Source organism: Neophocaena asiaeorientalis, unplaced genomic scaffold (genome assembly GCF_003031525.2).
Source record: "Neophocaena asiaeorientalis asiaeorientalis breed wild unplaced genomic scaffold, Neophocaena_asiaeorientalis_V1.1 scaffold43, whole genome shotgun sequence".
NCBI lineage: Eukaryota > Metazoa > Chordata > Mammalia > Artiodactyla > Phocoenidae > Neophocaena > Neophocaena asiaeorientalis.
This window is the reverse complement of record NW_020173674.1, coordinates 8472677-8484514: the sequence shown is the minus strand read 5'-3', so window position 1 is coordinate 8484514 and position 11838 is coordinate 8472677. Positions and strand designations below refer to the sequence as shown.

Below are 11838 nucleotides of genomic sequence, written 5' to 3'. Positions count from 1 at the left end.
AAGACAGAAATCTAGACCCACCCCCAGATACAGACCTCCCTTCGAGACAGGAGACACGCTACTGTGATCACCCTTTCTATATACAGATAATCAAAGGGAGCCCCAGAGAGGGTAAGTGACTTGTTCCAGGGCACACAGCACATTAGAGCAGAAGCTGAGCAAGAACTCAGGTCTCCTTCGGTGCAGCTGTGTGCTCCCCACTGCCCACCACTCCCTTTTCTGAGCCTAAGAGGGTCTTCTCTCTCCCTGCCTTTTCTCACCTCTCCCCATCCCACTTTCTTGTGACCCCGTCTGGGCCCTGGCATTTCCACCCAGTGCTGAAATGGAGCCCCAAAGGACTGTAAAATTTGCCAAAGGGAGAAGAGTGGGGAAAGGGGTGGGGAAACGAGAGAGAGAGATTTGGAAACCTTCGTGGGGAGGGGAGGGGAAGCCACTCATTTGGTGTCCAGGAAGCTGGGGGCGGGGCTTCTCCTGGGACCTGCCCCCGTGTACCATCACCCCTGCCTCTGACCCCTGGAGGGCTCAGGCTGCAGCCCGGGAAATCACAAACCCCGCTGGCCCCAAAGGAGCCAGCCTCTGGCTTCCCTCTGCAACGGGCTCTGTGCTTCAGACCCTGAGGGTTAGTTAGTACAAGCTTCGCGCCCTTCAACACGGATCTCTTCTGACACCCAGTCCAGCCGGTGGGGCTGGAGCTGGTGTGGGGCGCTGGACAGCTGCCCTCCCAGCCCTGCTCCAAGCACCATTAGGAAGGACCCTGCCAGATGCAGGTGAGACTGACAGCTGGGAGAGCTGCCCCAGGCATTTAGGACCTGGCTGGGAAAGGTGAGTCAGTCCAGTGGGGGCAGGGCTCCTGGAATCAGGATCTGCAGCCCGAGTTGGAGGCCCCCCCTCCACCATGTCGCCTGGAGAAAAACTGGACCCGCTTCCTGACACTTTCATCCTGCAGCCGCCAGTCTTCCACCCGGTGAGCAGCCGCTCAGGTCCGGAACCTCCTGGGTCTCAGGGCTCCCCCTTCCAGCTGGGCCCAGTATCCCAGGTTGGGGGCTGGAGAGGCCCTCAGTCATAGGTCCTGTTTCCCTGGCCCCTGCCCATGGGCTCTGGAAGGCCACCCTGAGCTTAGCAAAGTGGCTGACAGCTCACTCCCACTCGCGTGTCAATGACTGCTGGGTTCACAGGGTCCTTGCGTTTTAAAAGTAGTAGGGCCTGGAGACAGAGTGGTGTCCCCTACCTTACGATGGGTGGCTAGGAGGGTCTCGGGGAGTGCGTAGTATCACTGGGGGAACATTGATCACTAGGAAGGGCAGGCTCATCTCCAGCCTGGGAGTCAGGTCGGAACCTCCAAGTGAGAGATGGTGTTGGGGTTTCCTCGATTCCTCCTTCAGCCCAGTGCCCTGCAGATTTCCTGAAGCCTGACAGTACTTTACAGAAGGCTGAACTCCCAGCAGACTCCACCCTCCCACCAATGAGCACTAATTATCACTTTCCCTTTACTTGGTCCTCGCCTCCCAGGAGAACTGCTTTGGCTCAGTTAATTACAGGCCAGGCGCAGAGCCTGGGAAGCAGGAGGGACTGACATGCTGAGCCTGGCTAAGCTGTGGGTGCTCTGACAGCCCGGGGTCTCCCACACCTCCCCAGGTGCCTGAGTGATGGGATGAAGCAGCCGTCCAGGTTACAGTGGCTGCTTGCTTTGCAAGCTGCGAAATCCCACCTGGAGGGCAACACTGTTGGATCTCAGCTCTTTCTGGGCAGTTCAGGCTTCTGAAGGCTGCTAGGAGTTGGAGGACACCGCACGAGGCCCAGGAGACACCGCCATTGAGTACCTGCTGCATGGTCACATTTATTCTGCATATACCTGCTCAGAGCCCACGCTGTGCCAGGCCAGGCACTGAGCCTGTAGAAGCGAAAGACAGGGCTTCGGCTTTGAAGGGCTTGTGCCCTCCAGCATGAACAGCCAGCCACACGGCTCCCTCTAAGCCAGCCGGCCAAGGGCCAAACTCGCCATGCCAGTGGAGAGCACGGTGAGGGAAGGGATAATTCAGGCACCAAAATGGATGATGCTTGGAGACGGTGTCAGAGCCTGGAAAGTCAAGTCAGATTTCACAGGGTAGAAGGAGAGCAGAGGAAACACCCCAGAAAGGGTCAGGAGTGGTAAAAGTGTATGCTATATTTTAGGAATGCCAGGGGAAAGGTGAGCTGGGAAGGTAGGCTTGGGTCATTATCAGGTATCTCTCCAGGTGTCCATATCAGGGTCTGCGCTCAGATCCCAATTTGTCCACCCTTCTGCCTCCCACTTCCCAGGTTCTGGCCAATAAACAGTCCCTGGGAAGCCTCGACACCAGGCTTCTGGAGGCCAGGGTGGCAACCAGGGAACAGTAAGCCTCACTGGGGGCACTGCTGTGCCCTAGGAGCTGGGGTAAGGGGCTGGACTGGTGCTCCAAGGGGGCAGTGGGGCTGAATCTGGTTTGCCCGTGCAGTGTGGCTTTGATGTGTGATGGTCCAGGAAAGGGGAGAAGATGGAAGAGAACACTTCAGAGAAAACTAATTTTTCCCCATTAGGACATTTTCTGTTTGGGGTGGGAGCGCTGAGTCTTCTTGTTCCTCTTTCCTCCCCACCGCACCCCCCGACCCAGGGGTCCCTAGGCCCTTTCTTCAACCCTGTATGGATGGGTTTCTCCCCTTGTTCAGGTGGTTCCTTATGTCACGACAATTTTTGGTGGCCTGCGAGCAGGCAAGATGGTCGTGCTCCAGGGAGCGGTCCCCCTAAATGCACGCAGGTAAGGGAAGTGCTCGGCAGGGCTCCCTCTCTACCTTCAGGGTCTCCGGGAGTCTCTGACCGGAGGTGCCCTTTGGGGGCCTCATCTCCCCTAGGTTCCAGGTGGACTTCCAGTGCGGCTGCAGCCTGCACCCCCGGCCAGATATCGCCATCCACTTCAACCCTCGCTTCCACACCACCAAGCCGCACGTCATCTGCAACACCCTGCGCGGTGGGCGCTGGCAAGCCGAGGCCCGGTGGCCCCATCTGGCCCTGCAGAAAGGAGCGAGCTTCCTCATCCTCTTTCTCTTTGGAAATGAGGAGATGAAGGTGAACGGAAGGGGAAATTAGGGGGTCTAGAACTTGTGTCCCTCTGCTTCTCTTTCCTTCAGCCAAGTTCCCCATGTCACTGTGTCAAGCGGTATTTGGGGGGATGGCGCACAGAGTCCAGTACCCAGGGAACCAAGGAGCTGCCAAGCCCGGTCCCAAGCTGCCCTGGGCCCACTTGGCCCGATACAGATGGCAGCATTCAGCGGGCCCTATGGTGCCGGCCCTGCAGAGGGTACCACTGCCGCCGTCACAGGGAGCGTCTAGAGAACGCCTGCAGTATGCCAGGCGCTGTTCTAATCCCTTAAATATTAGCTCACTGCATCCTCACAGCAATCCACGAGGAGGGCACTTTCATTCTCCCCGTCTCACGGAAGAGGGGGAAGGGACAGGGAGAGTGAAGCCTCAAGGCTTCCACCGCTGATGTGAACTCCTGCCAGGAAGATCTTCAGACTTCTCTAGGGGAGAGGGAGCTGGTGGGAGCCAGCAGTGGAGGGGGGCACCTGTGGGACAGGGGTCACACAGACTCCGGAGGCTCCTCACCTGTGGATGGTGGGGAGGGCTCGGGGGCTGCTGCTCCAGCTGCTGGTGGGTCAGCTGAGAGGCGAAATGGGGCCAGCATGGGGTGTCAGGGGCCCGGAGGGGCGTTGAAGTTGCCAGCTCCCCAACCTTGGGGAGGCTCCTTAAGCTCCCCAAGCCTCGGGCACCTGGTCTGTAAAACATGCCTGCCTCGTAGAGTTGGTGTGAAGTTAAATGAGGAAAATTCCAGAAAGGATGTTCATGATGCCTGGCACGTGAGTATGAACTCAGGGCCATCAGCTGCTGCTGAGCCGGCCTGGTCTGTCTGTCTCTCTAGGTGAGTGTAAACGGACAACACTTTCTCCATTACCGCTACCAACTCCCGCTGTCTCGTGTAGACACCTTGGGCATATATGGAGATATCCTGGTGACGGCCGTTGGATTCCTGAACATCAGCGTAAGTTCCCTTGGGGCCAAGTCCTGGGTGGCAGCAGCCTCTGACTTCCCCTGATGCCTGGACAGGCCCAGGATCCCCTCCCGCCCCAGACAAGCCCTGTCACACCAATTATAGCCAAGGTGGAGGGCATCCATCCAGGTGTTGGACATGAGGAGGGGTGAGGTGACCACAGAAGGTGGGTCCAAGAGCCTCGGGCAGAATCCTAGCCTGGGCATGGGGTCTGGTCAATGAGGAGCAGTGGCCACAAGGCAAATGACTTGGAGTCTTGGACCCGTGGGGTTTCATTCCCAGCTGAGGAGCTGATAAAAAAATGCAGATTTCTGGGCTTCCCTGGTGGCACAGTGGTTGAGAGTCCGCCTGCCGATGCAGGGGACGCGGGTTCGTGCCCCGGTCCGGGAAGATCCCACATGCCGCGGAGCGGCTGGGCCTGTGAGCCATGGTACCCAAAAAAAAAAAAAAAAAAAAAAAAAAAAAATGCAGACTTCTGAGACCCGCCATCAGAGATTCTGATTCAGTAAGTCAGAGGTGGGGCCCAGGAATCAGCATGTTCAAAATGCCGGGTTTGAGAAGCCCCGACAAGGCCTCGGGGAGAGGAGGAGCTATCAAGGCCAAAGCTGGCCTCTGCCCCCTCCCAGGCACTGGAGGGCAGGTGGGAGCGAAATCAGTCAAGCTCTGGGGCTTGCAGTGGTCCCGAATCTGGCCTGTTGCTTTTTCTCTCTCCTAACAGCCATTTGCGGAGGGCGGTAGCGAGTATCCGGTTGGACACGTGAGTCTCCTGCGAGCAGGGTTGGCCCTCGCGGTCCCAGCCACGCCGGCTGAGCCACTGGCTCTCCCTCCTCCCCCAGCGGGACCCGCCCCTCGCTGGGCTGCTGCTCCTTTTGCACAAGGCCCAGCTGCCCCCTCCCTCACTGTGCGGTTGCCATGGAGACGGCTGGCCCCACCTCAGTCCCTGGGAGCCTGGATTTGCCTCTCCCGGCACCAGGACCAGCTCGGGAGGATGGCTGGGGTAGGCTGGCTTCCCGGAACGGGCAGGGCCCCAGTCTTCCTATCAGAAGATCCGTCTCAATTGGAGCTTTCAGTTCTCAGCATCCCTGTGAGGTAGCGGGTTGGCCAGCAGGGCGGGAGGGGAGATGACGCGCTTCCTGCATTATTCCAGAGCTGGTGTCCATCTGAATTCAAGAGGGCCCCACTGGGGTTCCAGTCATTTCCCCGCATTATCTCTGAGAGGGGCAAACCCCAAATATCCCCATTTTTAAAGAATAATATCAAGGTTCCCTTTCAATGAGCAAACACCATGTGGCCTCCATGTCCCCTCTTTCTTTCCTTGACAGCCTTTCCTGCTGAAGAGCCCCAGCCTGGTGAGTGACCTCCCCCTCCTCGGCCTGGCAGAGGGACAGTCCCTCACCTGCTCCATCAGGAGTGGGAGGACACCCCCTCCCACTCATCTCCCATATGCTGGAGGCATATGGCCTCAGCATCAGGGTCTCCCCTTCTTTATAGGAAACTGCAGGCTATGGGTGGGCCAGTCGACTTCAGGCTGACACTCCAGCTGCATTTGAGCTTTTCTCCATTTATTCTGTACGCAATTATCTGATACTCTCCTGTGCTGGGCCCAGAGCCAGGCTCTAGGATGGAGGGACAAATCAGTCCCAGCCACGCCCCCAGCTGCCCACAGGCTGGTAGGGGGGCAGACCAAGGAATGAGCCATTACAGTTTGGAGCACAGCATTAGGGGCTCCCAGCACGGGGGCTGGGCGGGTCGGGGAGAGGCCAGAGAGAGCCGAGTACTGGAGACAGGCCTGCAGTAGGTGTCTAATAACTGAGCAGAAGTGTCTCCTGGATGCAGGCCTAGAGGCAGAGATTAACCAGCCCCGGGGCTCCCTGGCCTCTGAGGGCAGCCCATGAAGCAGCTCCTAGGGGCAGTATCCCTCCCCGAGCCCCTCTGTGAGTCCCCCTCTCGGTCATCTCCCGTGTTCCCTCAGGAGGTGCCCTGCTCGCGTGCCCTTCCCCAGGGTCTCTGGCCCGGACAGGTCATCATAGTGAGGGCGCTGGTCTTGCCGGAGCCAAAGGAGTAAGTATGCAGAAGGAGGGGAAGGAGGGGCATCTCTGTGCCAGGCACAAGCCTGATAAACATCACCGCTTTAACCCCCAGCACCACTGCTCAATCCCCATCCTCCAGATCAGGAAACAGAGGAGCAGAGAGCAGAAGTAAGTTGCCCAAGGTCGCAGGGCTTGTGCAAGTCTGATCTGGGATCGGGTCCAGGGCTCTGGTGCCTTTGTGGCACCAGCAACTCCCACTCCGGGAGTATCTTCCCTGTCTGTGCATGTGGTCAGGACAACCAGCCTCTCACCGCAGGTCCCAGCTGGAGCCTCAGGAGAGGCCCTCTAAAGGCACAGGCTGAGACCCAGAGAGAGGATGTGATCTCCCACAGTGCCCTGGTTTAGGAAACACAGCCAGGCGACCCCAGAGAAGAGGCCTGGTGCTGGGAGGTGGGGACTTGGAGGGACGCAGTAACCAAGTGGATGCTTCCTGACTTCTCCCATAGGGGGTGCTCATGCCTCATTTCCCAAACCTGCGGATTCCACGCCACTTAGACAAGTGTCTTTCTCGTTCCCTTTCTTTGTTTCTTTCCTTTTCCTTCTTCCCTTTCCTTCTTCCCCTCCATCCTTCCTTCCCTCCTCCCTTCCTTCCTTCTGGAATTGCATTGGATTTCATGACTTTTTTGGGACAGATTTCCTGGGTTTGACTTCTGCTGAGGACACTTAAAACCTGTGCAGGGCTTTCCTGGTGGCACAGTGGTTGAGAGTCCGCCTGCTGATGCAGGGGACGCGGGTTCGTGCCCCGGTCCGGGAAGATCCCACATGCCGCAGAGCGGCTGGGCCCGTGAGCCATGGCCGCTGAGCCTGCGCGTCCAGAGCCTGTGCTCCGCAACGGGGGAGGCCACAACAGTGAGAGGCCTGCGTACCACAAAAAAAAAAAAAAAAAAAAAAAGAACATGTGCAACTTCACAGCAGTTACTTTTCCTTTCTGTGCCTTAGTTTCCTTGTCTGTAAAAAGGGATAAAAATAGTGCCAGCTTCAGGGATGGTGTAAATACGGAGACTTGTGCCAGGAACATAGCAAGTGGTCCACAAATGTGGTGATATCAGAATTCTTTTGGCGGAGGGCCAGGGAAGTAAGGCTAGTGCCCTATGTTCTCCCTGCCCTACCCGCTTCTGTTTTGTTTTTGTTTTTGAAGTCACTGACCTCACTAACCCTTGTGCTACATGCTCTTGATCAGGCCTGTGAATTATGGGCAGGTGTGCAGCACAGCCCTGGATAGCATGAGCCTCCAAAGCCAGGCATGACTGGATTGGATTCCTGGTTTTGCCTCTTAAAAACTGTGGTCTTGGGCAAGTCACTACACCTCTCTCAGCCTGGAGGGCTGAGTTCCCCCATCAGAAAAAAAGGAGAAAGATAATCCCACTCTACAGGGAAAATGAAAAAGTTCCCAGTGAAGGAAAGAACCCCGCTCCTCCCCAAGCCTGGAGACAAGGAGACCAGGTACTTATCTTAGCTCAATTCACATGGTTATTATTAGTGACACAGGGAGTGATTTTACTGCTCTCTCTCTCAAGGGCCATGATTCACATGTCCTCAGAGGCCAGGCAGGTCACATAAATAGTGAGGCACCAGGTTGGGAATGTGGTGAAGTGGAAAGAATATTTCCATAGATCTTCTGATGCCATATCTTCTAATTATTTAAAAGAGAAGATGAAAGCTATCTTTTATGTAAACTTTCTCAATTTTTGAAAATGGTATTACTTTAAAGTTGAAGAATACCGTGGACCAGCCAGAACATTTCTACAGGTTAAGTCAGCCCTGGGCCACCGACATTAAGGCTTAGCACCGCCCCTGGCACTTAGCAAGCCTTCAGCCCCTTCTCCGGCCCCTTTCCGCAGTTTCACGCTCAGTCTGCTGGACGAGGCCGCCCACGTTCCTGTGACGCTCAGGGCTTCCTTCGCCGACAGAACTCTGGCCTGGGTCTCCCGCTGGGGCCGGAAGAAACTGATCTTGGCCCCCTTCCTCTTCTACCCGCAGCGATTCTTCGAGGTGGGTCGGAGCCAATGTGCCTGGTCCCTCTTGGGTGGAGTGCAGGGCTGCATTCCCATCCGGGAGACTGGGGGTGTGTCGGGAGGGCAGGGAAGCCAGTGCCCGCTGGGGGAGAGGAGATCTGGGCTGGGGATCCCATGCCCAGAAACCACTCTTTAATTAATCAGGGGGGGCCCTGGCCTCAGCATTATCAAGAAGCCCCCCTAACGACTCCAGTGTGCCGCTGAGGTTGAGACCACTCGTCCAGGGAGAGCAACGACCCCTTTTACAGATGGTGAAACTGAGGCCAAGGCCTGGGCAGATCCTTGTGGAAGGGCTGATGATGAGCTGGGCCCCTAGTCCTGGTCTTTTCCATCACTGGGTGCCCCATGGGTCCAGTCTTTGTGTCCTTGCCAGGTGGGGCATCAGGCAGGCAAGGGAAGGTCTGGAAGCCTGCAGAGCCCCATGCCCTCCTTTCCCAGGTTCTGCTCCTATGCCAAGAGGGAGAGCTGAAGCTGGCCCTCAGTGGGCAGGGCGTGGGGGCCACCAGCCTGGGCCAGCAGGCCCTGGAGCGGCTGCGGGAGCTGCGAATCAGTGGCAGCGTCCAGCTCTACTGCGTCCACTACTGAGGAGGGATCCAGAGAGCCCAGCCAGAGAAGAAGAGGGGCAGCCTATAGCCGGGGCCCCACCAGATGGCCCCACTCTCCTACCCTCATTAAAATCTCCACCTGCCAACACGGTGTCAGGCCTGGCTCGCTTCTGGAACCAGGAGCCTGAGTCTGCAGGTGCTTTGGACCCCACAGCAGAAAGGGGGTACAAGAGTGTGAAGGCTCCAGAAACTCTGCAGTTCCCTCCACCAGGAGCCTGATTTGGCTATGCCTTCCTTCAGGGCCTAGACAAGGAGGCAGGCTTTGTAGCCTAATGAAGGCACTCCAAAATGCAGCGGCTTTAAAAATTTAGATGTTTATTTCCTTCTCATCTAAACAGAAAAATTGTCCGGGTCAGTGGGGCAACTTTGCTCATTATGGACCTTCTGGGTCATCCTAGTCATCATACCACCCCCCCCCGCCAGGGCATCAGCATCACCTGCATGGCAGAAGCTCAGTAGCCACCGTATCTAGGTTTCAACCGCTGAGAAGGCAAATAGAGAATACGGACAAGGCCCATCTGATGTCATAAGCCCAGACCTGGGATTAGCACACGCTATCACTCACATCTCATTGGCAAGTACTCAGTCACGCAGCCACGTTATCTGCAAGGGAGGCTGGAAGTGTCCTCCACGGGATGACCACGTGCCTGGCCATAGTTCTGCTCCTGTGGTTCCCGGAATATTGGTTTTATTTATATTTTACCGTCTTATTTTGTGTTTTCTATTTACCATTGCTATTTTTCATCATATTTTCAGCTTTTGGACTTGCTATTGGATTGATAAAGTCTTCTTTATCACCATTTACCATTGCTATTTTACCATTGCTATTTACCATTGCTATTTTTCATCATATTTTCAGCTTTTGGACTTGCTATTGGATTGATAAAGTCTTCTTTATCACCATTTACCATTGCTATTTTACCATTGCTATTTACCATTGCTATTTTTCATCATATTTTCAGCTTTTGGACTTGCTATTGGATTGATAAAGTCTTCTTTATCACCCTCCCCCTTTTTTTTCTTATGCTGATTTGGAAGTTGTAAATTCCATTTTATATTTCTAGTGGTTATCCTTACTTTTTATCTTATTTTTTTAGTTAACACAATAAAATTGACTTTGGGGGGGTGGGTAAAATTCTGAGTTTTAACATATATGTAGATCTGTGTGGCCACTACCACAATCAAGATATATAACAGCTCCATCGTTCCAAACAATTCCCTGGTGTTACTTCTGTGTACTTGTACCTCCTCCACCCGCTCCCTTAACCCCCAGCAACTCCCTGATCTGCTCTCCATGACTATATTTTGTGTTTTTGAGAATGTCATATAAACGGAATCAGGTAGGATGTGACCTTTTGAAACTGATTTCTTTCAATCAGCATTACCCTTTGGAGATCAATCTAAGTGGCTGTATGTATTGTATCAGTGACTCATTCCTGTTTGTTACTCGGCAGTATCCCATTGTACCACAATTGACCCACTGAAGAACATTTGGGTGGTTTTCAGTTTTTGACAATTAATGAATAGAGCAGCTAAAATCATTTGTATACAAGTCTTTGTATGAATGTAACTTTTCATTTCTCTTGGGTTAATACCTACTAGTGAGATTGAGGGATCATATGGTAAATGCATGTTTAACTTTATAAGAAACTGTCACAATTTTCCAGAGTTGTTTCAGAGTAGTTTTGGGAATTTTGCTTTCCCACCAGCAATCTATGAGATTTCCAGTCGTTCTGTATGCTCATCAATGCTCATAATTGTCAGTATTTTTTATGTTAGCCATCTTCATCGGTGTGTAGAGGTATCTCATTGTGGCTTTAATTTGTATTTGCCTAGTGGCTAAAGATGTTGAGCATCTTTTTATGTGCTAATTTTCCACCTGTGTATTCTCTCTGGTGCAGTGCCTGTTCGGATCTTTTCTCCATTTTTAATTGAGTTGTTTGTTTTCTTATCACTGACTTTTAAGAGTTTCTTTATATAGGCTGGATAAATGTCCTTTGTTAAATATGTGGTTTGTAAGTAATTTCTCCCAGTCTTAGCTTATCTTTTCATTCTCTAAACAGTTTCTTTCACAGAGCAAAAGTTTTTAATTTTGATAAAGTCCAATTCATCAATTTTTTCTGGAATCGTATTTTTGGTGTCATATCTAAGAAGTTTTTGCCTAATGAAGATTTTCTCCTTTGTTTTCTTCTAAAAGTTTTATACTTCATAGTTCACATATAGATCTATGATCCATTTTAAATTAATTATTAATTACGTTGTGCAGTTTAGGTTGAAGTTTTATGAGGTTTCTTTTGGTTTGGTTTGGTTTGGTTTTTGCATTTGGATGTCCAATTATTCCAGTAACATTTTTGAAAAGACTATCTATCCTCTGTTGAAGTGCTTTTGCAACTTCGTCAAAAATCAATTGGCCATATTTGGGCAAGCTTATTTTTGGACTCTATTCTGTTCCATTAATCTATGTGTCTGTCTCTTGGCCAATACCACACTGTCTTGACTACTGCATCTTTGTAGTAAATCTTGATAATGGGTAATGTAATTCCTCCAACTTTATTCTTCTTCAAAATTATTTTGGCTCTTCTTGATCCTTTGCCTTTTCTTATAAATTTTAGAAGCAGCTTGTCCATACCTACAAGATATCCTGCAGGGATTTTGAAGGGAATTGCATTAAAATTTATAAAGCAACTTGGGAAAAATTGACCTCTTTATTATGTTGAATCTTTCAATCCACTAGCACAACAGGTCTTACCATTTACTTAGGTCTTTGATTTATTTCATCAGCATCTTCTAGTTTTTAGTATACAAATCCTATACATGTGTTTTTAGATTTATAGCTAAGTATTTCATCTTTTTAGGGTTATTGTAAGTGGTAGTTTTTAGCTTCCATTTGCAATCGTTTATTGTAATTATATAGAAATATGATTGGTTTTCTATATATAGAAGTGTTTTTGTCTATTACACAGAATCTTTTACATAAATCTTTTACATGTTGTCTGTGAAAAGGGGCAATTTTACTTCTTCCTTTCCAATCTATAAGGCTTTATTTTTCCTGTCTTATTATGCT

The 11838-nt window shown here is 52.1% G+C and overlaps 1 protein-coding gene across 1 annotated transcript; it reads left to right on the top strand.

The window, feature by feature from the left end:
• The first annotated feature begins 894 nt into the window (after positions 1 to 894).
• LGALS12 (galectin 12) lies at positions 895 to 8856 on the top strand. The gene is made up of 9 exons (XM_024749196.1): positions 895 to 964; positions 2686 to 2774; positions 2869 to 3082; positions 3936 to 4055; positions 4783 to 4821; positions 5387 to 5413; positions 6037 to 6125; positions 7996 to 8146; positions 8608 to 8856. The coding sequence occupies exons 1-9, from the start codon at positions 896 to 898 to the stop codon at positions 8752 to 8754; spliced, it is 945 nt and encodes a 314-aa protein (XP_024604964.1). The 5' UTR covers position 895; the 3' UTR covers positions 8755 to 8856.
• Positions 8857 to 11838: the final 2982 nt, after the last annotated feature.

Coding starts and splice junctions, on each gene's coding strand:
- LGALS12 (XM_024749196.1), top strand. CDS start 896: ATGTCGCCTGGAGAAAAACTGGACCCGCTTCCTGACACTTTCATCCTG. Junction 5,414..6,036: donor TGCTGAAGAGCCCCAGCCTG/GTGAGTGACCTC, acceptor GTGTTCCCTCAG/GAGGTGCCCTGCTCGCGTGC. Junction 6,126..7,995: donor GTCTTGCCGGAGCCAAAGGA/GTAAGTATGCAG, acceptor CCCTTTCCGCAG/TTTCACGCTCAGTCTGCTGG.